General features: G+C 49.6%; 1 protein-coding gene across 8 annotated transcripts in view; it reads right to left on the minus strand.

The window, feature by feature from the left end:
- Nucleotides 1-25,710, minus strand: part of RNF157 (ring finger protein 157) — a gene marked incomplete at both ends in the record, with an annotated part of 78,727 nt that overhangs the window by 4,682 nt on the left and 48,335 nt on the right. For 3 of the 8 annotated variants that reach the window (XM_082679956.1, XM_082679961.1, XM_082679960.1), the window contains 16 exons: nucleotides 2,409-2,519; nucleotides 4,620-4,668; nucleotides 5,528-5,599; nucleotides 5,886-6,058; nucleotides 6,534-6,645; nucleotides 9,041-9,149; nucleotides 9,866-10,104; nucleotides 12,122-12,234; nucleotides 12,369-12,528; nucleotides 13,024-13,095; nucleotides 15,017-15,064; nucleotides 15,669-15,712; nucleotides 16,013-16,079; nucleotides 16,545-16,662; nucleotides 17,110-17,256; nucleotides 22,596-22,684. In XM_082679956.1, coding sequence (XP_082536082.1) covers nucleotides 2,409-2,519; nucleotides 4,620-4,668; nucleotides 5,528-5,599; nucleotides 5,886-6,058; nucleotides 6,534-6,645; nucleotides 9,041-9,149; nucleotides 9,866-10,104; nucleotides 12,122-12,234; nucleotides 12,369-12,528; nucleotides 13,024-13,095; nucleotides 15,017-15,064; nucleotides 15,669-15,712; nucleotides 16,013-16,079; nucleotides 16,545-16,662; nucleotides 17,110-17,256; nucleotides 22,596-22,684 — 1,723 coding nt within the window. Of the gene's footprint in view, nucleotides 1-2,408; nucleotides 2,520-4,619; nucleotides 4,669-5,527; nucleotides 5,600-5,885; nucleotides 6,168-6,533; nucleotides 6,646-9,040; nucleotides 9,150-9,865; nucleotides 10,105-12,121; nucleotides 12,235-12,368; nucleotides 12,529-13,023; nucleotides 13,096-15,016; nucleotides 15,065-15,668; nucleotides 15,713-15,968; nucleotides 16,080-16,544; nucleotides 16,663-17,109; nucleotides 17,257-22,595; nucleotides 22,685-25,710 lie in introns of all 8 variants that reach the window. The other 5 variants (XM_082679958.1, XM_082679959.1, XM_082679957.1 and 2 more) reach the window with 5 other exon arrangements.

Here is a 25,710-nt window from a genome sequence, read left to right on the forward strand (position 1 = left end):
AGAATGGGGACCTGAGCCATCATTGCCGCCAGCTGGGGCTCCTGGCAGAGCACGTGTGGGCCTGGGGAGGGTGGACCATGGGATGCTCCCTGGGTTCCCTCCTTGTGGGCGCTCCGTGAGGGGAGTGGCATCCGTGTGGGGAGGGAAACAGCATGGAGAGGGGGACCAAGTGCCTGAGAAGCTGTCCTGACGGCCAAGCCAGCCTGAGGCACCTCAGTCATAGGATGGAACTTTGAACTTACAGCTGAGCGTGGTGAGGCCTGTTGATTCCACAGGACCTACCAAAGTGGATACTCCTGTCATTAACCCGACAGATGCGTCCAGAGAGTTCCCCAGCACTTTGCTACCAGTGTGATGCTAACAGCAGAACCCGAGAAACATTTTACCAAGAGAGCAGATGCACTTTCCTTCTCCGTAAGTGTCCTTGAGACCTCGGGGTGAGGCTACGATGTGACCCTCAAGTCCCTCTTCCGGCAGCCGCCACTGTCATTGGGTTTCACGTCTGGCCTGAAGGGTGGAGCCAGTTTAATCTGAGAATGGCTGGCTCCCGAGATCACCGTAAGGAAGCCCAGGCACTGTTTTCCTTCCAGGTCTCGCTCCCCTGCCGCAATCCCAGAGTGGAATAAACATCCACCAGCAGCTTGGCCAGAAGGAGTTAGGGACAGGAGGAAGCAGAGGCCTGGGGAGTTAGGGACAGGAGGAAGCAGAGGCCTGGGGTCAGCTTCCACCAGCATGGGTGGCTGAAACAATCCCAGTAGCTCTCTCTGCCAAAAAATGGGGGTTGGTGGGGAGCCGCTGGGGGGAGGCAGGAGCCTAGATTCCTCTCTTGAAGCCCAGTGAGCGGCTGGCCGGCACAGCTGCCACAGACACAGGGCGGAGTGAGGGCAGAGATGTCATCTTCCCCAACTAGTGACCAAAACAAATCCTGCCTGTAACCTTTGCCACAGAAGCATCCCCGCTTTTGTGGAACAGGGATTCATCTATTCTCACAAATATTTCTTTTTCCTGGGAAATTTCAGCATATTAAAATACAGGCTCTTGCCAGTTAGGAATGGAAGCCTCAGCGAGAGCCCCTCGGATGTGCGCACGCCCAGCAAGCTTGGGGTTGGGTGTGGGTGAACATGAACTTTCACACGAAGTCTGGATAACATAAATGAGTTTCAAAATAAACAAACTGGACAGACAGACGTACATTTGGCAAAAAGACATGAGAAACAAATGGACAGACAGGAGCCAGGTAAAGAGTGGGAAGGCAGGAAGTGAAGTGTACCCTGGATCTCAGCCGCTCTGGCCCAGGCCTGGCTGGGTCAACGCTAAGTGGGAAGGGACCAGAGAGCCCTTGGGAAGGCCGTGGGAGGTGTCTCCAGGGATTACGGCTTCCTCCACCACAAGCCTGCACAGGGCCAGAGGGGTGAGGACCTGGGTCTTTTGCAAGCTGATGGAGAGTGGCAACCACAGGAGTTCGTGTCCCTCCAGCGCCTGTAGCCACGTCGCCAAGAGAGTAAAGCACTGGACCCACGACGAGACGTGGCTGTCCTGAAGCTTAAACATGTCCAGGGCATGTTTAAGAGATTACAAACCACGCAACATGAAGGCAGTCTCTGCCGTGAACCCAGGAGGGGCAATTTCGACCTAGTCCACTGGGCAAGACGTGGCTTTAGAGCCATGGTTGGTGGAGCCCTTGGTGAGCACGGAGCAGAGGGACGTCAGTGCCCAGAGTGTGACTGACAGGTGGGCTCCCCCTGAGAACTCATCCCAGATTCAGTTTAGTGTCATGAGAAGGAACAAGGGGCATGTCGACGGCCCTGATCGAATTTACAGAGTTAGGGCTCCAGGGAGAAGAGTCACCCTCGACCCCTGATCGTTCCTTTGGGATCCAAATCTAGGGAGCACAAGGCAACTGGTGGTAGCCCAGGGCTCACTGGGTCACAGAGCTAGTCTATAAAACGCTGGCTTTGAAATTCCTCTCTGATCCTAACTAAACACTCTCCTCTGAGGAGCTACAGGTTCCCTTTTCAAGGGCTCAGGCTCTCTTTCCAAGACCTTCTCACAGAGGCCATGTCTGCCTTAAACTGCCTGTTGATGGAAACAAGACCAGGCCCCCTGCCATGGCATCTGCAAGATCATGATGGAGGGGGCACGGTCAGGCCAAATCGGAAGGATTTGGAGGGATTTTTGCGCCTTTCTTCATGCCCAAATAGTCTCGCTTAGAGCAGAGTCGCTTTTTGCCCAAGGACTCTCCCGAGGCCGCCTCACTTCCTTTCAGCAACTGGCTCCCAGCATCTTAGCAAAGTCCATGCCTTCTTGTAGGAACTGTAGGGCAGGAGATGGGTGTCCCAGGGTGAGAGCAGGGGTGCGAGCAGGGGAGCATCTCCCACCAAGTTCATGTTCAGCAGACTGCCACTCACCGGGTAAGCAGACCTCAGAGCACAGCTTATTGTCCAGTGCTTTCACGCTGGCGATGTCAAAGTCATTGTTATTGTCACACTCCATACCTAGAAATGCGAATGTCCTCTGGCCTGTAACGGAGTTAAGGCAGTTAGAGAGGGCCTGGCTGTGTTTTTCTCTGCTTTGCTTTGTCCTTAAAATAAAAATCTTAAGGATGGAGACAAAAAAAATCAAATCATATGTTAAAAAAAAGACAATAATTAAGTGGGTAAAGAGTGGACAATAAAGGAAACTGTGTGGGTTATGTTTGTGTTCTCGCTCTGTTCTGCTCTGTTTCCTTAACTGGCCCCTTTCCAGCCTTCGTTCCTGGGAAATCAGACCCTGGGGAGGTCTGTGGGATACGGACCACGCAGACCCGGGCCCAGAGCAGAGCTAAGCCAGGCTGGAAGAGCTAGGAGAGCCACAGGGGAAGCGACCCTGGCTCCGGCCTGTGTCTGTTGGTGGACGTGGGGTGTGTTTATGACCACAAGACTCTGCGAAATGACTAATACATAAAACGGCAATTAAAGCTCTTGGGTTCCATATTTTGCTCCTCAAATCAAAGAATCGCTTCGTTCGCAAAATTATGATTTATTTTCTTTGAGACTTAATTTGCTCTTCTGAGTATGTTTTAAGGGGCTGACCAGAAACCTACAGTCGTGGAAGATGGGAAGCGGACAGTCTTAGATGTTATTTTTTCAAGCCCCCCACCCCGCTTTGTTTCCTTGGTGAAAGGGAGAGGAAGAAACATACATCTACTGCGTATGGCATGTCAGGCGGAAACCACATATGGAATGTGAGGTGGAAACCACGTACTGCCCTGTGCCTTTTAGAAGCAAATATTCTATGGGGGGGCGACAATCACAATGGAGAACTCGGAGCCTTGAGCCCTGAAGACATCAACCGAGGGGAGGCGGCGCCCAACCCCGGCTTGGCTGGCGCACGCGTGCGGCAGGGGCACAGCCTGGGCGACCACCCCTCCTCCGGCACTACTTGGCCAGGAGAGAGTGGTCAAGTGTGCATGCGCACCCCCTGCACACCACACCGCTCCCCAAGCAACTGCCAGGGCCAAAGCAGAAGCGACTAGCATGCCATCTGCATCCCGGCTGGGATCCAGGTCTGCTCTGGAGGTTGCCCTTCTGCGGAGGCACCTCAGAGGAGCAGAGGGAAGAGACACCGGTTCCTGGGACGCCCGGTCCTGCACTCCCAGGCGGGATTCCCAGCCCGCCCCCCCTGCTTCCTTGCTCTATATGTAGGTCGTTCCTTCGCTTCTCGGCTTACTAGAAACAAAATTCTTCCGACTGAAGGTATAATTGACCTTATTTACAAAACAGAAATAGAGTCACAGAGGTAGAAACCAAACTTATGGTCATGGCGGGGAGAAGGGAGGGGAGGGATAAACTGGGAGATTGGGATTGACATATACACACTACTATATATAAAATAGGTAACTAATAAGGACCTACTGTATAGCACAGGGAACTCTACTCAATACCCTGTAATGGCCTGTACGGGAAAAGAATCTAAAAAAGAGTGGATATGTGTATATGTATAATTGATTCACTTTGCTGGACAGCAGAAACTAACACAACATTGTAAACCAACTATTCCAATTTAAAAAAATATATACTTGAGGCCTGAAGATGGTAAAGAGAATCGTTCCAGTAGCCTACAAACACTAGTCTACGCTGAGCTGCTGACGTCTCTTCACCTCACCTTCGCTGTGCCGCCAGGGCTGTGATCCTTCTGCTACTGTAACATCAGCCGTTTTCTTCACTAAGGCAGGAAAACCTACTGCCTAACAGTCGGTTCCCCCAAGGGGAGGAAGCTGTTCTCCTGCTGCAGCTGAACTTTGGGGCTGCCAGAGCCGTTCTGTGAGACTCAGCTGAGAAGCTGAAGCAGGAAGGAAGGTGATGGGAGTTGCCCAAGAAGCCTCAGGACCTACTCAACGTAAATGGAGAACTCCATGTATCTTCTGTAGCCTTGGCTCAGAGGCCCAGAGAGAGCCGGGAAGGGTGCTGAGGTCCTCAGATACCCTGCTCGCTTTGATATTCCACCAAGAAGACAACCTCTCCCCAAAGCCACGCCCTTGAGCAGTGCCACCAAGTCACATCAGGGCCCCTTTCTGTGCCCTTTAGACAATACCCGGGAAAGAAATATAATAAAAGGGAGCAAAAGACCAGGTCTTTTACCATCTTCTTGTGTGGGTGATCCGTCCTCTTCTTCTAGAACGTCATTTCCCTAGGACAGAAGGAAGGCACTATGAGTCCAGAAAGCAGTGAAATGAGCCTATTGATCGTCAGAAGACAGAACTCATCACCCTCACGGTGTCTATACATTTCCTGTCCGTGTGAGACGGCTGGGAGGCCCAGCAGAGGCAGCTTTTGTTTGGCGAGGCAGGATCAGCCTGTAGGGACCAGGTCTGAGGCACGTTACGGAGGGACCCTAGGACTGTCAGGAATACCCTTGGTCATAGTTCAGCTCACACTGTTTCTCTCAGGTGGAAATAAAAGTTGTCAAATGAAAAAGCAAACCGTGAGATCATAAAACTTCCAGAAATCCTTTAGGATCCCCAACCCTATCCAGATGCTCCTTTGAGAACATCTGGCTCAAGAGAAAGTTGTAGAGTCCCCACTGTGAGCTGGGCGTTCCATATACTTCGGCCACACCTCCGTCAGAGCACTTCTCACGCTGAGTTATAACTCTGATTCCTCCATCAGATGGAGCTCCGGGATGGGTGGATTGGTGGGGGGGGGGGGGCAGGCAAAAGCCATGTCACTCGGTCTTTGTGTCCCCCAGTGCCAGGAAGATGTGAGGTGCCTGTCCCAGGTAAATACTAAGTGAATTGGAGGACAAACACCCTCTCAAGGGTCTGGCCTGGAAGACTTCCCTCTAGAACTCACCCCACGCCTACTACGCTGAGACCAGCGCCCTCTGCTAATCGGACAATCCCTCTGCTCTGCACCCTAGCTCTAACAGATCCAAGTGCGCCCCCTTGGAAGGCTTCTTCCAGAACGGCCCCCATGCTATCTGCATCCTCTGCCGGCACCGGCAGTCCCTCTGACCGGGGTGGGGGCACCAGCGTCCACCTTGTTCTCACCTCTGCATCCTGCTCTTCGGCGGCGGCGGCGAGCCCCGCGAAGTTGCAGTCTGGAGACGCCGCTGGTGTCACCTGCAAAGGAGCCACAAAAGTCAAGGTGCAGACGCCACCGGCCCTCCTACCCAGCTCGCCTGGCAGCAAACCCCAACCAAGTCCTCAGGACAGAAGGGGTACCACACGGAAGATCACATCTGAGGGAGCCTTTGAGTCAACGACACGGTACCCTGTCTTCCGGGGCTCCCGTCCCGAGCACTGCGGGGCTCTGCCAACCTCCCTGGCAGGCCCTGGACTGAGCTCCCTGGGACTCGAGTACAGAGCAGAGCAGAGTGGCGAGGGCGAGCCCATGCTCCTCTCTTACCTCTCCTTCCTCTGAGGGGGTCCTGCTGGAGGCCCGGGGGCAGGGGAGAGCCTCCCCGTCCTCTTCCGTGCCGGGGGCGACGTAGGAGCCGGACATGGAGGAGACGGTGTCGGTGCTGATCTGGGAGGACACCATGGACATGACCGACTGGGCCAGACTGCTGCTGGCAGGGTCTTTGGAGACAGGAGTTGGAGGAAGGACACGGAGGTCAGGCCCGGCTGCTGTGAGAGGACTGGGGGCAGAGCTCTCTCGCTGCACCCAGGCAGTGAGGACACCAGCGGCCTGGCCTTGCCCTCACCAAATAGGGTTTAGATGGAAGGTTTTCCAAGGTTTGGCTCCTTTACGTTTTAGAGCTCCAAACTCAACCTCAGGGATGAGGGATTTGCTTTTCCCTGTCATAATGTTAAAGAAAACCTTACGACAGCAGGACTGGGAGTGAGATGCCTGCTTCTCCCCCAGCTCAGCCGCTAGACCACCCTCTCATTGCAAGAGAGTGAGTCTCACTTCCTCTCAAGCCGGGGCCTGTTCTGTCTGCTGCTTAGGTATTAATTTGCTGCTCCCCAGTCCATCCGGGAGGAAATATTAGAAGCACTACGGACTCGGCTGACGGGGAAGGACCTGCAGTTGCTCCCGCCCACCATCGCGTACCTTCTGGGGAGGAAATTGTGGAGGAGAGAGGCGTCCCCGTGCAGGACGACTGGTCAATAGCTCCTGACGATGACAAGGTCAGGTTCTCACTTTCTGGGGTGATGCCACATTCCTGGGGGGAAAGAAGTAAGCACCAATCAAACACGTTAGAGGGGAGGGGTCAGGGTGGGGGGCCTGGGAGAGGGGAGATCGGGGCAGGGCGGGGGGCCTGGGAGAGGGGAGATCGGGGCAGGGAGGGGTCAGGGCGGGGGGCCTGGGAGAGGGGAGATTGGGGCGGGGCGGCAGGAGGCGACATGCAGAGGGAGGGCCAGCTCCTCCTCTCATCACTTCTATGCAGCCCTGACCCCGAGTGGCTGTCTGGGGGTGGGTGGGTGGTGGTGGTGGGGTGGGGGGTGGGGGGGTGTGGGGGGGGGCAAGCACATCCTGCCTGAGGCCCAGCAGCTGCTGGAGCCACACAAAGACCGCAGCTCAGGTGACACAGGTCACCCAGCAGCTGTGACACGGGAACACCCCAGGTTTCCCCAGGATTACAAACAGCTCTCCTTCTGAAGGGAGAGAACACAAAACCGGCGGAGGCCCCGGTACCTGCTGGGCTTCTCCTCTGGGATGGAGGGTTAGTTCCAGCTCGATGGATCTAATACAAACACTGCCTGCCCCCCAGCCCGCGCCCGGCACCCCCATCAGTCACCTGGGCTCGCAACCTCCGTGCACCCCAGGGCAGATGCAAAGGCCTACGGATTCTCTCTCTACAGCCTGTGTTCCTCTTCCAGGTCTTCTTTTCTTAAAACCTTGGTTTATGGGCTTCCCTGGTGGTGCAGTGGTTAAGAATCCGCCTACCAATGCGGGGGATACGGGTTCGAGCCCTGGTCTGGGAAGATCCCACATGCCGCGGAGCAACTAGGCCCGTGAGCCACAACTACTGAGCCCTCGTGCCACAACTACTGAAGCCTGCGTGCCCAGAGCCCGTGCTCTGCAACAAGAGAAGCCGCCGCAACGAGAAGCCCACGCACCGCAATGAAGAGTAGCCCCCGCTCGCCACAACTAGAGAAAGCCCGCGCGCAGCAACGGAGACCCAGCGCAGCCAAAAAAAATAAATTAATTAAAAAAAAAAAAAAACCTTGGTTCAGGCAACCCTCCTGCCTGGCTTGGTCTGTCTCCTGCCTAATCCAGTCTGCACACCTCCGCCAGGTGGGCCCTCGTGAAGCCACGTTCCCACTGTACCACTGGCCTGCTCAGGGCCCCCACTTCTGCTCCGTGCTGCACGTGTACTGTCCCTGCCGCCAGGAATGTTTCTCTCACCTGTCTCTTCGTGTCTAAGAAATTTTGACATTCAGCTCAAACGCTGCCCCGCCATCACACTGCTTCTGGCTCCCTCCACTTAGCGTGATCCTCCACAGCACGTCAGTGTCTCTGTTTTGGGAGCACTTCCTTTCTCTGGTTAAAATTCATTCACTCATTCAACAAACACTTACTAACACCTACGTGCCAGGTGTGGTGTTGTTATTCATGTACATGTCCTGTCTCCTACTGGACCATGAGCTCCTCAGGACATGGACCGCTTTTCACCTCCCTATGCTCTGCTGCACCTAGCCCACCGCCTTACCAGGGGTGGGCTCAACAGCCCGCTGACCTCTGTTACATAAAGCCAGGGTAGAGGCGCACAGGGTAGAGGATCCCATCTTCCACTCAGCCGCCCGGCTTTTCCACCGGCTGCGCCTGTGTCCAGAACCCGCCCTCCTCAGACATCTTCCCAGTTCATCTCACCTCCTCTGCCCATGGACCACTTTTCTTTTTACCTGCAACTGCGTGGCATGTGGGATCTTAGTTCCCCAACCAGGGATCGAACCCACATCCCTTGCAGTGGAAGCACGGAGTCCTAACCACTGGACTGCCAGGGGAGTCCCCTTGTCCACGGACCACTTTTTTTTTTGTTTTGGTACGCGGGCCTCTCACTGTTGTGGCCTCTCCCATTGTGGAGCACAGGCTCCGGACACGCAGGCCCAGCAGCCATGGCTCACGGGCCCAGCCGCTCTGCGGCATGTGGGATCCTCCCAGACCGGGGCACGAACCTGCGTCCCCTGCATCGGCAGGTGGACTCTCAACCACTGTGCCACCAGGGAAGCCCCATGGACCACTTTTTAAAGCGAGCCTCCCGACCCTTACGTGACACACGGATCCCCGGTAACACCTGACACATACGTTTTGTACTGACTGTCTTTTGTGTCCACCCCACCCCAACCATGAAGCCTGTAAGCGCCAGGAGGGCAGGACTTTTGTGTGTCCCCACTGCTGCTGTCCTCTGCATAAAGGATCATATGCCTGGTCAGTAACACAGGCCCCGTACACTGATAAAAGACTGAGTCTGGTGACACCTTTGCTGCTGTCTCGGAGAGTGTTCAAAGGGCGTTTGATGAATGAATGAGAGCAGACAGGCCGGAAGAGGCCAGCAGGCAGGAAGCAGAGCACCTGGAGTCCAAAACCAAACAAGGAAGGACACTGCACATCACCTCTCTGAGATGCTGGGCTGACGGTCTCTGAGACAGGGGCGTCTCGGATTCGCTGCATGAACGCTCATCTTCCTCTTCGTGCAGCACAGAAGAATTCTGGGAGATGGACCTGCATAAGCCCAGAGGGAGAAGCAGCTGCAGCCAATGCCCCTTAAAGAACAGAACTCGCCTGCACTCCCATTAACCAGATGTCACAGGGAGAAGAGGGCCCTGAGGGGAACCTAAATCTTAGGAAGGAGCGGGGACGTGAGAAAGGGCACCAGAGGGTCTGAGACCTCTTCTGGGCGTCGGAAAATCGGAGTTTTACCTTTAGCTCTTTCAGACAATTGTGTCTGAACTGGGGGAAAACCACTGACATGTCTAGGGTTTCAATATTTTCATGTGTAAAATACCTTCCTTTCCTCTGCCGCGGAAGCTTATTATGACTTGCTCCTAGTTGGATGTAAACGCCTAAGAAACACAGATCACAAGGTCCCTTTGGTCCTCAGACTAGGTGATGCTCCCAGGGGCCTGAATGACCCTAACGCTGTCACCGTCCCTATACCCCATACTCTCCTCCCACAACAGAACCCATGAGAGGTTCGTCCGTCTGGATCCTCCTAAGTACCCATGTACCATCTTATTTTCCTCTCCCAAGGGATGGGATAACTACCCCTCAGGTGCTAGCCCAGGTCTTCAGTGCAGTGAGCAGCTCTGGGAACAGCCCAGAGGGTCTACACTGCCCTGGGACTTGGGACTCGAGCCAGCACCGAGGAGGTGAAAGATGGATTGAAAGCACCTCATCAAGGACCCCAGGGCCAACACTACTGCATGCTGGCTACTCACTTGGAGAGACTGTTTCTGAGCTTGAGTCCTGGGCTGCTGCAGTCGGACAGGCGGTCGAGGGGGGAGAGCGTCCGGACAGGAGGCAGGTGGCCATCACTGCCATAGGAAGGCAGCATTCCCGAGAGGTGTCTGTCTCCAAGCACGTGGAGTGGGGGGACTGCCGGGGATGCGGTAAGGGGCCCATTGAGGGCCTCCAGAAGAGATACCACTTCATAACCCGGTGGAATGTTCTCTGAGGACTAGGGGAATCAGAGACAGGTTGGGAAATTAATTAAATACTCTTCCTTTTATGGTATGAGCGTTGTTTCTTCCTCTGCGTTGGAAAAACGCTTTCTTTTACATCTAGTCTGGGGCTCTGGCAAAGGGAAGCTGTATTAGAAGCAGAAGAAAGATAAATTATCAGAGAACCGCGTGCTCCTTGACGCTGCTTACTGATGAACTTCTTCTTAATACTGTTTATTTTTTTCCGATTACGGTAGAAATATATGTTCATTACAGGAAATTTGGAAGATACATAAAAGTGGAAAGAAGGAAAAAAGTCATCAACCATCAAATCACCCAAAGTGATAACTTTTGTTAGCATTCTGGTGTTATTTTCTTCCAGTGTTTTTCCCTCTGTACTGTTTACACAGTTGTGATCAATGTGTTAATGATAATTTTATACCCCGCTTACCTCACGGAACATAAATATTTTCCTTCACATGCAACCCTTTTCATAGATGCCATACATTTCCTTACGTTTCCATTGGTGTTGGCTATTTAGCTGTGTCCATTTCCTGCTGTAAACAACACTTTGATGAACATCTGTTCATCTGTTGTGCATAAATCTCTTTTTCTCAGATCATTTTCTGGGTATTAAATTCTAAGACCTTAGATTACCAAGTACAAATGTTTTTAAGGCTCTTAATATATACAGCTGTTTTGTTTATTTTCAGTGATCTTTCTAGTTACACCCTTACAAGGAGTACAGACTACCTGTTTTAATTGCTTCTTGGCCAGCATGGGGTATCTTTAAAAAAGGAAGTTTTTAAAGGTGGAAGGTGAAAAATGGTCTCTCATCTTAATTTGCATGTTGTTGATTTTTAACGTGGTTGACTTTTTAAAAAATGACTGTTGACCAGCTATGTTTCCTCTTCTGAGAAATTTTTTATATATCCTTTGCCCATTTATCTACTATTTCATTCAAGTGAGTTATGGTAAAGATACTAGCCTTTCCTCTGATGCAAATGTTGTGAGTGCATTTTTTTCTTTAGATGATCTGCTGTTTGGTTTTAACTTTGGTCATCTTTTACACATCTAAAAAAAAAAATTTTTATGCGATAAAATCTACATGTTCGGGACTTCCCTGGCGGTCCAGTGGTTAAGACTCCGCACTTCCACTGCAGGGGATGCGGGTTTAATTGCTGGTCGGGGAACTAAGATCCCACATGCCACGCGGCGTGGCCAAAAAAAAAAAAAAAAAACTACAGGTTCTTTTTTGGTAGCATTCCATTGTTTTCAAGCTTAGAGAGCCCTCTCCCATCCATAGTCAACTAAAGAATCATCTATAATTTATTCTAGGTTTTTAATGTTTGGCTTGCTCTGTTTTTAGTGCAGTTAACTAGTTACTCCGCCTGGAATTTGTTATCTGGTAAGAACTGAAGTGCTAAACTCATTGTTTCTCCCTAAAGCACTACCTAATCATTCCAGTACCATTTAGTGAATAATTGGTAATTAATCTCTTCCACTAGCGTGTTAACCTAAAGACAAGACCTTCTGGTCTATAACTACAAAGCGTGGAGGCTTGACACCATCACTTACACCACGAGACAGAGGTGAATTATTTCATCTACGTGGCTCCCAGTCCCTGAAGTCACGAAATAAGACAAAAAAAAACAGTTACCTTCTCGGAGGATTCAGATAAAAATGGTAACTTGTATGTAAATCCCAAACAATCATCCCCTTGTTTCTGCTTGGGGGCGTTCCAGCGCTGGACCCCATCCCCACCCCCATCCGCCTGGACACTGGAGTGAAACAGCAAGCTGACAGCTCTAGGGATGGTAAATGTTAACTGGACGCTGAGTCCCCAAGGTGGAAAGGGGAGCTTTTAATGATCAGAACCTCATTTTCCACTGTACTATTGGCTGGTTTTTAACACAACATGATCTCGGCCAGCTTACTCAGTACTTCAGAACGCCAAGGTTTAATCACTTGCCACAAAGTCACGTGAAGAAAGGTGAAAAAAGCCCAACAAAAGGTGAAAAAAGCCCAACTTACTGAATGCTCTTCTGAGTCGGATGTCTGGGATGAGAGGATGGGGTTAAAGCTGGTTGGGGACAGAGGGCCCAGTTTCTTCCTCATGGCTCTGATCTGAAGCAGTGCCCGGAAGGCTGTGAAGAAGAAAACAGGCCATCAGGACACGGTGATGCAGAAGTCAGGATGGACAAGAGCCCGCACAGAAGCCACGACCCCTTCTCCCCCCGAGGGCTGACCTCGGGGACCCAGCAGGGCCTCCGGGGCTTACGCAGTCGGCAGATGGGGCAGTTGTTGGCCTGGTAGCGCAGGGTGTCGGCGCAGGTGTTACACAGGCAGAGGTGACGACAGGGCAGAATCAAGGTGTCCCGCACGTCTGAGAGACACACCACACACTCGGCACTGTTATCACTCACTTCATCCTCAGCCACCTGGCCGGGGGACAGAAATTTAGCCAGTGTCACAAAGACCCTCACGTCACACACCTTCTTTCGAAGGCAGCCTGCCTGCACAGCTGAGACAATGCACTTGGTAAACTACGTTGAACTTGGTAGTTTACCAAGTGCACTGGCACACTCAGTTTCACTTCTTCTGGCAACTGTTTGTCTCAAGCTCGTCCTCTGAGGCTGAGATCTGGTCCTGTCTGAAAGTCGGAGCTGAAGGGGCCCAGGAGGCCACCCAGGGAAGTGGGGAGCAATGAACTGAGTGAGCAGAGCCCTGCCGAAGAACCGATCCAAACCAGCCTACATTCTCATTTCCAATGTTATATAAGTATAATCATCTGAAACGAGGAAGAAGGAATACCCTTCTAGGACCAAATGGATTCCAGAGCTTGGCATGCTAAGTCCCTAGATCCTGGCTGGATCAGAGAAGTTCTCACTCTGCCTCCTGGGAAGAGTACATTCAGAACTGCGGAGGGAACTTGCCTTACACTCTTGCGTGTTGTACTTGTTTTCAATTCCATAGATCTCCTGAAGGAGGTAGCTGACCCCATCCACCTGAAGAGCCAATGGAAAAGTTCAAGGGCAGAGGCTGGTTCCACCGAGAGATGAGTGGGAACTCACCCCCCACCCCCCAACCTCCTTCGGTAACCAAGGACTACTGATTCACAATGAAAAAAATCAAAGGCCTAGAAGAGTAAAGGAAGCTCTTATTTACTAATGTGTTCTCTCTGGGAGGGGAACGGAAATCAAATGCTTCATTCACCCGCCCTTATGCCCAACAGGGAACGTGCGCAAATACAACAGTAACACTCGTACTGCAGGTCGCTATAACGGACAGTCAAGGAAGGCAGAAACTAGGAAAAGGATGGAAGACCACGTGTCAGAAGCATTAGCTATGTAATAATAAAAGCTAAGTTTAGACATTACAAACGGGAAGCAATGGGAATGGGAAAGAAAGAGAAGAAATGGGCAAGGAAAAGAGGGGAAGGGAAAATGCAGAAGCAAAGAGAGAGCAGGACCTTGAAGGAGGGGCCGATTGCGCCCCCTCCAGGGCCACGGAGCCACCCCATCTCCAACACGCAGCAAAATATGACCTCTGTTGGCCCTGCTCCTTAAAACCTCAACTTTGGGAACTGCCTGGCGGTCCAGTGGTTAGGACTCAGCGTTCTCACCGCCAGGGGGCCTGGGGTCAATCCCTGGTCAGGGAACTAAGATCCCGCGAGCCCCGAAGCACAGCCAAAAAAAACCCCCAAAAAAACAAAAAACATGAGAACCTCAACTTCAATGCCCCGTTTGACTCCCACTAGCTTGGGCCATGTTGGTGCCAAAGCTGGCCCCTCCCTTGTTTCTTTACGCCTGCTCACTCCTCTCCCCTGCCCCCCACCCTGTCCCACTTATCCCTGCCCCTAAGGCCCAGTCTGTCACCGATGTCGCATCCCGCTCTCCAGTCTGACAAAGGCTGTTGCTGATGCCAATCTAGCAACAGAAGAAGAGATAAACCATTTCCCTTGAGCTACCCTAGCCTTTCCATCCCATCCAGGAGTCCTGGGGAACCAGGCCTTCCCATGAGGCAACTCACTGAGGCCAGGCCTTTCCAGGCCGTACCCTGGGCTCAGGATCTGTTATCTCCTCTGCCTCTCTTAAAACTTGCTTTAACACAGTGATTATATTGGAAAGGACATTATCAACAAATTCATACTAAAGTATTACTGACTACTATTGACCTCATTAAGGGTGGAGAGCACTTAATACCTGAAGAATGAATCATGTAGAATTTCAGATATCTGTCACCCATCTGCGGGGGCGGGGGCTTTCTTTGCATCTCAACCCGAGGTCTACCCTGCCCCCCACCCGACTGCTCCACACCCTTGTGTGACGACACACCTTCCCTTGGCAATGCCACTGACACCCCTCCCCTCCTTGTCTTCCATGACCCTCCTCCTGCCTCTGCAAGAGTGGAAGGAAAGTGCTGGCACACAGCGGGGGTTAGGACTTCCAGCAACATATGCGTAACTTGCCTGATCATTCTGGAAGGGGGCAGATGGCCAGCAAACTTGGAATGTGAGAAAAGGAATGTTGGGATAAATTACGCCAAGAGCTCCAGTTGGCCTTGAACTGGATCCCAATACTTTTATCCTTTAGCTGGAAATGTCTCTCACCCTGGCATTTTAAATAAAAACATTCTCCCTAAACCTAAAGTCAGGAGATAAATCTTGTCCTTTCATTTTCTAAAGTCCCCTGCTCAGATAATGGCTACCTCACCACCAACAATTCGGGAACAACAGAGATACCAAAAATCAGTATTCCTTTCAGGCCACCCAAGTAGTTTCCAACACAGAAAAGCATTCCCTGTTTGCTTTTCTTCTTTGATCTAAAAAAAGGGGGGTGGTGGTGGGAGGGAAAGAAGAGTGCTTTAGCAAAAGAGTGGAGAGAGAGAAGGGGGTACACCAACAGTCCCTGGCCCTCGAATACTTACTACTTGTTTCTGTTTGAGGGGCTTGACACAGAAAGTCCCGTCTGTGTGCTGGAGTGAAAATACACAGTTATGAAGGAGGGCAACGAGGATCAGCTGTTCTTTTGTTACTTCTCTCAATTACACACCTCCTGGAGGCCCCCCCAGCCCCCCCCCCACCCTGCCAGTGTGGAATGACAGACTCCTAATACAGGAAGGGTCTTCAAGCACATAGTCTAGCCCTTCTTCTTTAAGAAGAGGAAATGATGGATTTCCCTGGTGGTCCAGTGGTTAAGAATCGGTCAGGGAACTAAGATCCCACATGCCGTGGGGCAACTAAGCCCGAGCGCCGCAACTACTGAGCCCATGCACTACAACTAGAGAGAAGCCCTGGCAGCACAACAAAGATCCTGAGTGCCATAAATAAGACCCAACGCAGCCAATAAATAAATATTAAAAAAAGAAGAAGAGGAAACAAGGCCTAAGGAGCTGAAGGTCACGCAGCAAGTTGGTGGCGTAGCCCCCGGTGTGGTGCTTCCCCCAGCTCCCTGCGCAGCCTCGGAGCTGGACCCACTCTGCCGAGCGCAGGCAGCCAGTGAACAGGGATCCACGTGTCCTCACAGGAAAGACAGAGCAACATGTACCAAAGTGAGGCCCTGTAACATTACCCACTGACCTTTTCAAAAGTGCCCAGCAGGACGTGGCAATGGCCAAAATACTCTGAAACAAATAAAGGCACATGGATGAAGAAGAAGAAAGCCCACAACACACCTCGATTCCACTCACCTTCCCCGGGTCCCACAGTCTGGCAACACGAACCCTCTGGCTGTCACGGGAAGGGGTAGGTTACCCAGTAGGACTCTCGTTGCCCGAGAAGCGTGGGAGAAAAAGTGCGTGGGGATGTGGGAACTGCCTGATACCCACGGGGGAGGCGTGCTGTTCTGAGGCCTCAGCTGCTGCCAGGCCTGCACGCTACATACGGGCACGTGTGCAGCCCAAGAAGACAGGAAGCGCCCATACCATCTCCTTCATCCACCACAGCATGGACCACTAACGGGTAAACCTCTCTGTCCAGGTCAAAGCCAAGCTGAAAGAAAAGGAAAAAGAAAAAACGAAAGGGACTTAACACATTTAAAGGGCACAGTAATCCATCAGAAAAGGGAGGTCTCGTCGGGAAGCCTGAATCTCATCTCTGTTCCTCTTCCATCAACCTGGTTAACTACCTAAGTCCGTAGAATTGAAGGCCACCAGTCTCTTTGTAAAAAGTCCCCTAGATGTAAAGGCTTCTAACCTGCAGGTCTTTCCTTTGGACACGGCTTTCTCAAAATATCCTGGGTTAATGGGCTACTCTGGGATAGAAAAATTAGATGTATCCTTCCCAGGGCGTGAAGACGTTACAAGGCTGAAGGGGAGCATGGCCTTCGAGTACCCGGGCCCATCCTTTGCTGCTGGCCAGGGTCCTGAGTAGCTCCCACGCCCTGTGGGTCTGTGGGCAGAACCTGCCCTGCGCTTTCTCCCAGTGGCCGGGCCCCTCCGCCAGCCGGCAGCTCACCTCCTCTTCAGCCCACTCGGAGGGGTCCACGGTGTGGGAGGGCAGGCAGAACTGCTGGCACACCCCACGCTTGTAGTGCACCGTCTCTGACTGCAGGCTGTTGTCTTTGGGGATGTAGCTGTTGATCAAAGTGGGAAGCAAAGCGAAAGTTACTGACAGTTTCCTCTGTCTCATGCCTGTTCTCAGTTATCAACACGTTCTCAGTATAGAGTGGAAGAGAAAAGAGAAGAAAAGATCTTCTTTATAATCTCTTTCCTTTGCCCTTGCTTGGTAATGCTATTAAAGTTATCTATTCAACCCACATATCCACAGAAAGGTAGCTTAATAGATTTTTAACAGCATCATGATGACCTGAAGGACTATGCTGCTATCTGTCACTGTACCAAGATGACATAGTTTGAAGGGGAAAGGTGAAAAAGTAAGGCTGGGTAGAAGAAAATCCAAATTCAGGAACCAGCTCTCACCTGGGTGTAGAAAAAGAATGTTTTCCTCCACAGGTGAGCACGTCAGGCACAGATCCTAACCTGTCTAGGAAGGATGTGGCTCCCCGGTCCTCTGTTCTTACCTAGCAATCCCATTCTGGAACTCTTCGGTGGCCTGATAATAGATGGTGATGGCCACCCGAGCATCCGTGTCAAAGGTGAACTCCACGTTGTAGTGGACTTTCGCTCTGCCGGCCTCTTCCCCCGGGGTCTTCACTTCCTCGGCACATCTAGAAAACCACAAAGACTCAGCATTTGGGAGTAGCAAATTAATATTTTAAAAGTAATCTTTTTCCTTTTTTTTTGTGGGATCTTAGTTCCCTGACCAGGGATGGAACCATGCCCTCTGCAGTGGAAGTGCAGAGTCCTAACCACTGGACTGCCAGGGAATTCCCTTCTTTTTTTTTTTAATGTTTAGTTCTTTGGTTGCACCAGGTCTTAGTTGCGGCTCGAGGGCTCCTTAGTTGTGGCATGCGTGTGGGATCTAGTTCCCTGACCAGGGATTGAACCCAGGCCCCCTGCATTGGGAGCGAGGAGTCTTATCCACTGCGCCACCAGGGATGTCCCTTGTTTTCTTTTTCTAACTGAACGTATTGTGGGCTTCCCTCTGTGATCATACACTTCCCATCCTCATTCTGAATGACGGCAGAGCACTTTGTTACCACTATCAGGGGGCATTTAGGGGATTTCTGCTATTTCACGGTGCCACAGTTAACATCCTTGTGCGTTTGCCAGGCTTTACAAAAAGAAGTTTTTAATTTTAATCAAAGTTACTAATCACATAGTTTAAATAGTTTCCACAAGGCTTGTGACAAAAAACCAGCAGGTCTCTTTCTGTCCCTTTTCCTCTTCTTTAGAGAAAACTGCCTTTACCTCTGTAGCTGACCATTTTGGCATTTATCTGCATGTTCATTTTTCAGTTTTGGGCATTATCTATTGACCTCCTACTATGGAAATGAGACTTTCTCTTTCCTCACTCTGCTCCATGTTGGGACACCCCTTCCACCATGTGATACACCATGATTTTGTTAGCTCAGGACATCTTCGTCTATACGACTGTGAGTCCATCAACATTATTCACAGTTCAGCCACAGAGTAATCTCTAATAATTTTTCCTTTCCTGCGTAAGTTTTTCTTAGAGCTTGTGCTCATTTTGCTTTTTTTTCAGTTGCTTAGTCTTTTCTGCACTAGTCACTAATTCAAATTCAAACTCTTTGGCTGTCTACATCTCGACGTTCAGACGTATCAGGTATTCTGTGCACCTTGTCTTTTGGAGCAGGACACTTATGGAGCCTTCTGACCTGCTCCATCTGGACCCTGATCCCTCCGTACCTGCACACGGCTGCCACCCTGGAATCTCCCTGTCCCATCTCCCTGTGTGTCCCTTTTGCCTCTCTCCCGGAGAATCGCATGCTTCCTGCACCTCCTGGCTTCCTCTTTCTTGGGTTACACTTTCCTTTTGCTGGAGCACAACTTCCAGTAGCATCCTGGAAAAGGGTGTGTTGGAGGGATAAACTTTTCGAGAGATTTTATTATACAATCACACGTCATTGAAAGTCTGGCTGAGGGAGTTCCCTGGTGGTCCAGTGGTTAGGACTCGGTGCTTTCACTGCTTAGGATGCGGGTTCAATCCCTGGTCGGGGAGCTGAGATCCTGCAAGCCACGAGGCCAAAAAAAAAAAAAAAGTCTGGCTGAGTAAAGAATTCTGGATTATAAATACTTTAAAAAAGTCATTTCAGAGCATTGCTGCGTTATCTTTTAGCTCCCAGGGTCGAGCACTCGGTGGACCTTTGTAGAAACTCTTAAATTATGTACGTCATTGGTGATTCCTTCCTTCTATGTTCTCCAGTCTCTCTTTCTGGAACCATTAGTTGGCTGTTGGACCTTCTATTCTTCGTATCTTTCCTCTTCTGTTTTCCATAGCTTTGCCTTTATGCTCCACTTCCTAGAACATTTCAACTTTTCTTCCGATATTCTATTGGTTTTTTCATTTCTACGTTTGTAAGCTCTGAGAGCCTTGTTTGTTTGCTAAACGCTTTGTGTCACTGCGTCCGTGAAATAAGAAGGCAGTATCTTCTCTATGTCTCCGAGGCTACAAATCAAGGTTTCCTCTTCCTGCAGTTTTTATTTCCACTTTTTCCCCCTGTTGGCTTGTTTTACAATTGTCTTTCATACGATAGGCGTTCCTTATACATCTGAGAATCTTTGGTTGTCTGCTCATACTAAGACATTTAACCCCCCTAATTGTGGTCCATGGGGACTTCCCTGGCGGTCCAGCGGTTAGGACTCCACGCTTGCACTACAGGGTGCATGGGTTCAATCCCTGGTCAAGGAACTAAGATCCCTCATGGCACGCGGCCAAAAAAATAATAAAATCCTGATGGGAACTGAGTGCACGGTGGGGCTTGGGGATGCTAGGCTTCCCTGGGGACTCATCTGGGTCAGGAGAGGGACCTCCAAAACCAGTCTCTTTGGTCTTCCCACCTGGGGGCGTCTGATTGTCCAAAGAACAGTTTTCCTCTCTTCTAACAATGGCCTGACTGCTGGCATTCTGGGCTTAGAGTTGGGGTTGGGGGGCAGGCTGGAGGGCTCAGCATCCAACGTTTCTGAATTCACTTAACCCCCTGATTTCAGTACTGAGTCCAGCCCTTAGCTGTGCCTCGGTCCCCCAAGTCCAGAGATTCTTTGTTTGAACTTTTCCAGTGAGCATCGTCTGCCAGCCTTTTGCCAGGGTGTGGGAGGGCAGTTCTGGCTGTGTAGTCTAAGGGAGGGGGGATCTGAATACCTCTCAAGCAGACTTTCCACTAACCTCCCTCCTTTTAGCCACCCCCACCCCCAAGATGTCCAGAGGTACCTGGAACTGCCAATTCCTGAGCCTTCTGGGGGAAACCACAGTACAAACTGGTGATTCTCAGCTTTTCCTTCTGTTTGTTCAGGATCCTGATTTCTCAGGTTTAGTAAGTTATTTAACATTCACCACCTGTTTCCAGTCTCTAAAATTTTTTAAATTAATTAATTAATTTATTTATTTTTGGCTGCGTTGGGTCTTTGTTGCCGTGTGTGGGCTCTCTAGTTGCGGCGAACGGGGGCTACTCTTTGTCGCGGTGCATGGGCTTCTCATTGCAGTGGCTTCTCTTGTTGCGGAGCATGGGCTCTAGGCGCGTGGACTTCAGTAGCTGTGGCTCGAAGGCTCTAGAGCGCAGGCTCAGTAGTTGTGGCACACGGGCTTAGCTGTTCCGCGGCATGTGGGATCCTCCCGGATCAGGGCTCGAATCCATGTCTCCTGCATTGGCAGGCAGATTCTTAACCATTGCGTCACCAGGGAAGCCCCAGCCTCTAAAATTTTGTTGCCGTTGCTCCTTTCCCACTCTCCCAATTTTTGTGGATTTGTGCTGTTTAAAAATACTCATTATTGTTTAGTGGGGTTTGGAGAGGAAGCAAAGGTACATGTTCAATCCTCCATCTTTACCTGGAAATCTGAGAATCAGAATTTACTTTAGTTCCATCTCAGAAAAAACAAAATCAAAACTCACCCTTCATCTTAACATTTATTGATCACCAGGTGCTTTCCCTTTCATTATCCCCTTTAATTTTGACAACAACCATGAAAGGTAAGGTTGGTTCACTATTTTACAGGTGAGAACCAGAAGCTCAGAGCAGTTGCCTCATTTTATTCTAGAGCTGCAGCCAGGCTGCCACATCCGAGGCCAGGACCTCAAGGGGGCTCAGACCCCTGAATCCATCTCCATCAAATACGCGAGCAGACCATATGTGATGAGAGAAACAAGTAGCCGGAGCAGCTGACAGCTGGCAGGCTCCTGAGGCCTCAGTAGCCTCCATCTATCCTGCTGTGGCAGGAACTCCCCGGTGGAGGGGGGCCAGCCGGCTGCAGACTCTTCTGCAGCAAAAGAGTTTCCCCTTGGCTGCGCCGTCCCCAGGGTTGACCCCGGGGGTGTGAGCGGCTGGGGAGGCAGTTGAAAACCTCAGGGACAAATAAAATATTAAAAAACTGAGACAGAAAACAGATTAGTGGCTGCTTAGGCCGGGAAGAGGGGTTTCGGGGGGAAATGAGGGATGATTAATAATGAGTATCGGGTAATAATGAGTATCGGGTAATAATGAGTATCGGGTTTCTTTTCGGGGTGATGAAAATGTTCTAAAATTAGATAGTAGTGATGGTTGCACAACTCTGTGAATAACTAAAAATCACTGAATCGGGGGACTTCCCTGGTGGCACAGCGTATAAGACTCCGCGATCCCAATGCAGGGCACCCGGGTTTGATCCCCGCTCAGGGAACTAGATTCCACGTGCATGCCGCAACTAAGAGTTCACATGCCGCAATTAAGAGTTTGCATGCCACAACTAAGGAGCCTGCCTGCCGCAACTAAGACCTGGTGCAACCAAATAAAAAAATAAATACTAAAAAAAAAAAAAATCACTGAATTATACACTTTAAATGAATGAACTGTATGGTATATGAACTATATCTCAATGAAGTGGTTATATTTTATTCCTAAAAATTTATTTTTTAAGTTTTTTTTTTTGATGTGGACCATTTTTAAAGTCTTTATTGAATTTGTTACCATATTGCTTCTGTTTTATATTTTGGTTTTTTGGCCTCGAGGCATGTGGGATCTTAGCTCCCTGAGCAGGGATCGAACCCACACCCCCTGCATTGGAAGTCTTAACCACTGGACCACCAGCAAAGTCCCCGAAGTGGTTGTATTTTAAAAAGATGATCAGAGAGAAATAAACTCCCTGATCTACACAAGCATAAAATGCTCTCCGAGTCATCTTCCTTTGTCAACTGAGAAGAATGTGGGACCTCTGGTTTGCCCTAACTAAATCTGTCTCCCCAGGGAACCAGTGAGTCTTAGTAGACAGACTTGCTATCTGGAGAGCAGCATCTGTTTAAAAATCACATTACCTCTGGGACTTCCCTGGTGGTCCAGGGTTAGAACTCCGTGCTCCCATTGCAGGGGGCCCGGGTTCAATCCCCAGTCAGGGAACTAAGATCCCACAAGCCTTGCCATGCAGCCAAAAAAAAAAAAAGAAAAAAGAAAAAAAAATTGTGCTATCTCAGGGACAGCACAAAGAAGACAGATGCTGATGATAATTAGTACTGACAGTGGTGATTAAACAACAAACCCAGTGCACCAGAGGAAGGGCACATGAGATTAAGAATAAATTACAAAGGAAATATAGGCAATAAAATAAGGATTTCCTGCACCAAGTTCAAACATCCCATCTTCACACAGGCTTGTCGAGGTATCTGCAGAATTCACTTTCTCCTCCAACTGTTCTTTTTCTGGAAGGTTCACCAAATCGGGGTAATCATGACAGCTTCCAGGAGAGTGAAAGTTCTTCCCAAACACTGACTATCAGAGAAAGTTCTGAACAATCTAGGTGCGGAGACCCCTCATGCCAGCAGCCCACGGCCCGGAGGCCTAGAGGCCGGGCTCCGGGTCTGACAGAAACCGCTCTGTGGGTCCCCTGGGGAGTCGGCTGCCCCTTCACGAAGAAGGGCCCCTGGAACCTGGCCCCCGCCGGCTGGGAACTTGAACTTACTTGACGAGTCTTAGTGTATCCTTTCGGATGTTGATCAGGCTTCTCAGAGTCTTCACTGGTTCTTGGGGAGGAGGGGCAGCGTAAGGAAACTGTGTCGGAAACAAAGTGGGAGAAGACTGTGTTTAGAAAGACGGATAACCATAGTAAGGGGACGTGCTCGAGGTCACAGCTACTGGGAGAGCTGGGATCCGACTTGGTGTCCAAAGCGCTACATTTATCTACTTTTCCCATTAGATGAAGCTTATGTGAGTCAGCATTCAAAATGCGGACACCTAATAAAAACTCCCACTGAAGTTCCAAATACCAAGGGACACACGGTGGCCGAGTTAATCACAAAAGGCTTTTCCACCTGACCTTACACAATGGGGAGCCGGACCTGCAAGGATTTTCCTTTAGTGAAGCCACATGGTGTCTGAGGAATTTAGGAACTGCAAACACAAGAGAACCCCATCATGTGTACAGAGTGGGGGCCTGCAAACAGTGAAGAACAAATTTCCTCCGCAGCTGATCATATAAAGGAGAGTTTTTTTAAAAGAACGTGAGCCAAAGAGCTCTTTTGGGGTCATCAAAGGTTTGTGGTTGCCCATCACTTACCTCACGCTTTCACTCTCTTTCCCTGTTTAAACATGTGGGTTTGGAGTTGTGAGTTGATGACAATGAGGAGATGAGAAAGGGGACACAGTAAAACATTTCACTGGGAACTGCTTTGAGAAGATTGAGTGATTTAAAATGTCCCCGCTATTCTTATAACGTCATTTGGGCCGTAAACATTTTTTACATGTGATTCCCAGAAGACCTACTAGTGTTTGGAGCTTTGCAAAACCGTGGTCCTCTTAGCTCTGAAGAGTCTACCCCCTCATGCGGGTCTCAGAAAACAGAACGTCCACATGAAACTCTGTGTCTTCCCAGATTTTTGCTGTTTTACTTGGGAAACATAATTGAACCTATGGTACGTCTGATTTTGTGTATTGTGATCCCTGATACTTCATGTGCATGAATGTGACCCTTAAGAAAATACATTGAATCCAAACTATCAGCTGTGCGTTCAGATTATTGCTTTGTGGGTATTGTGTAGCAACATTTTATTTTTTCACTGATACCTTAAACGTATATTCTGTTTTTGTTTTTTTTTTTGGCCATGCAGCGCATCTTGTGGGATCTTAGTTCCCCGACCAAGGATCGAACCCCGGGCCCTCTGCAGTGGAAGTGTGGAGTCCTAACCACTGGACCGCCAGGGAATTCTCACCTTAAACATATATTCTTTTAAAATATATGACAGTTGGTTTTTCTGATTACAAAGCAATACACGTTTAAGCAGAAAACTTGAAAAACACAAAAAAGTACAAAACCAGCCATGATTTCACTACTCGGTGATACCAAAGTTAACGTTTGCAGAATGTGTCTTTTGGGATAGGCATCCATCCACCCACCCACCTCCTCCCTCCCTCCCCCCGCTCTATCTCTCTGCACTGTTTCAAACTGTACCTACTCTTTTATTGTCTCTCTTTCACTTAGAAAGATGTGGCAAATGTTTTAAAGCCTATAATTTGACAATATAACTACACACATTAGAGACAGGGGCCTACTTTAATCAATTCCACATTATTCAGTGTTTTCAGTTGGTTTTACTTTTTTTTTTTTTTCCTGATATAAATGTCGTGGTGAATGCTTTGTCCCTACATTTCTGCGTGCCTCTTTGATTATTTCCTTAAGACATTCCTAGAAGTGGAATTACTGGATCAAAGAGTAAGCATATTTTTAAGACTTTTAAAACTACTTTGCCAAATTGTTCTCCGGAAAAGCTGATTGCAACTCTGCCCTCCTGCTTGCAGCGTATCAGGAGGCTTTTATACAGGAAAGCTGAAATCCTATAGTTCAGATCCCATCTGTGGCCCATTTCTCCACACACCCCCCACCCCCTTTGCTGGGCTGTCACACTAAAAGAATTTAAAACAATTTTTAAATAAGCTTAAGCAAAAAGTAATTAGGCAGGAAAACCCAACACAAATGCTTGTCTATTCTAAAGCCAAAATAAATGACTTTGGGATTAAAATTTTTTTCTGGAGTAGCGAAGTTAATCATATTCATTTGCACGGGTACTTGGGAGTTATCCTTAACTCCTACCTGAGCTCAAAAAAAACCCAGAGGTTTTCCCTTCACTCTTTGCCCTTTCCCCTCTATATCCTCCCTACCCCCGCAAAAAAAAAAAGAAAAACAAAAGGAAGGCAGGGTGGGGGGGAGTTAGTGTTCTTCACCTTCCGTTTAGAATATTACATTTGATGATAACTGGCAATGGAACACAAGTTATTCGCTGCTCAGGGAAAGGCAACCGTGGGATCAATTGTTTATATACATAAACTATCCTTATAGTATAATAAATCCACACTTACATTTTTAGCTCTTTACCCTCTGCCCCGCCAAAAGAAAACCATTGAAAATCTGTTTAGGAGAAACTAATCCTGTTTGTAGGCTCTTACCTACCAAAGCTTCTGCCTTAATGGCCATTCACGTACCCAATCAGAGTCTACCGGCAACACTCAGTGCTGAGTGTGAAGAAAGACTTAAAGTGGAAAAGATAAGGTCCTGCTCCTTCAGGAAGCAACATTATAAGGAAGATGATATAGTTGCACAAATAACTGTAACACTAAACAGAAATGCCACAAAAAGGGCAACGATACAGGAAGTGATCGCTTCTGGCTGAGGTAATCCAGAAGGCTTCATGGAGGAGGTGGTATTTGATCTGAGATCTTGACGGATAAACGTAATTTGTAAATTCAGAGATGACAGGGAAGACAGAGGAGACGGCAGGAACAGAGGCAAACTAAAGAAAATACTCTGCTCTTAGAGTCGCCTCCCCTACCTCTCTAGGCCAGGTTAGCCCACCGTGACTCTAAGCTTCTTCGTGATCTTCGCTTTTAAAACGATCATTTATTGAGCACTTACTAGGTGCCGGGCACTATACTAAACTCTTTACATACATTATCTTAGTTATCCTTGGAACAATCCTGTGAGGGAGAGATAGTTCTTCCCTTTTTGCAGATAAGGACATTGACACAGGAACAGGTTCAGTATCACCTTCCAAATTCCCACAAGTTTTAGGGAGAAGAGTTGAGGT

This window comes from Grampus griseus (genome assembly GCF_964374135.1).
Source record: "Grampus griseus genome assembly, chromosome: 20".
Classification (NCBI taxonomy): Eukaryota; Metazoa; Chordata; class Mammalia; order Artiodactyla; family Delphinidae; genus Grampus; species Grampus griseus.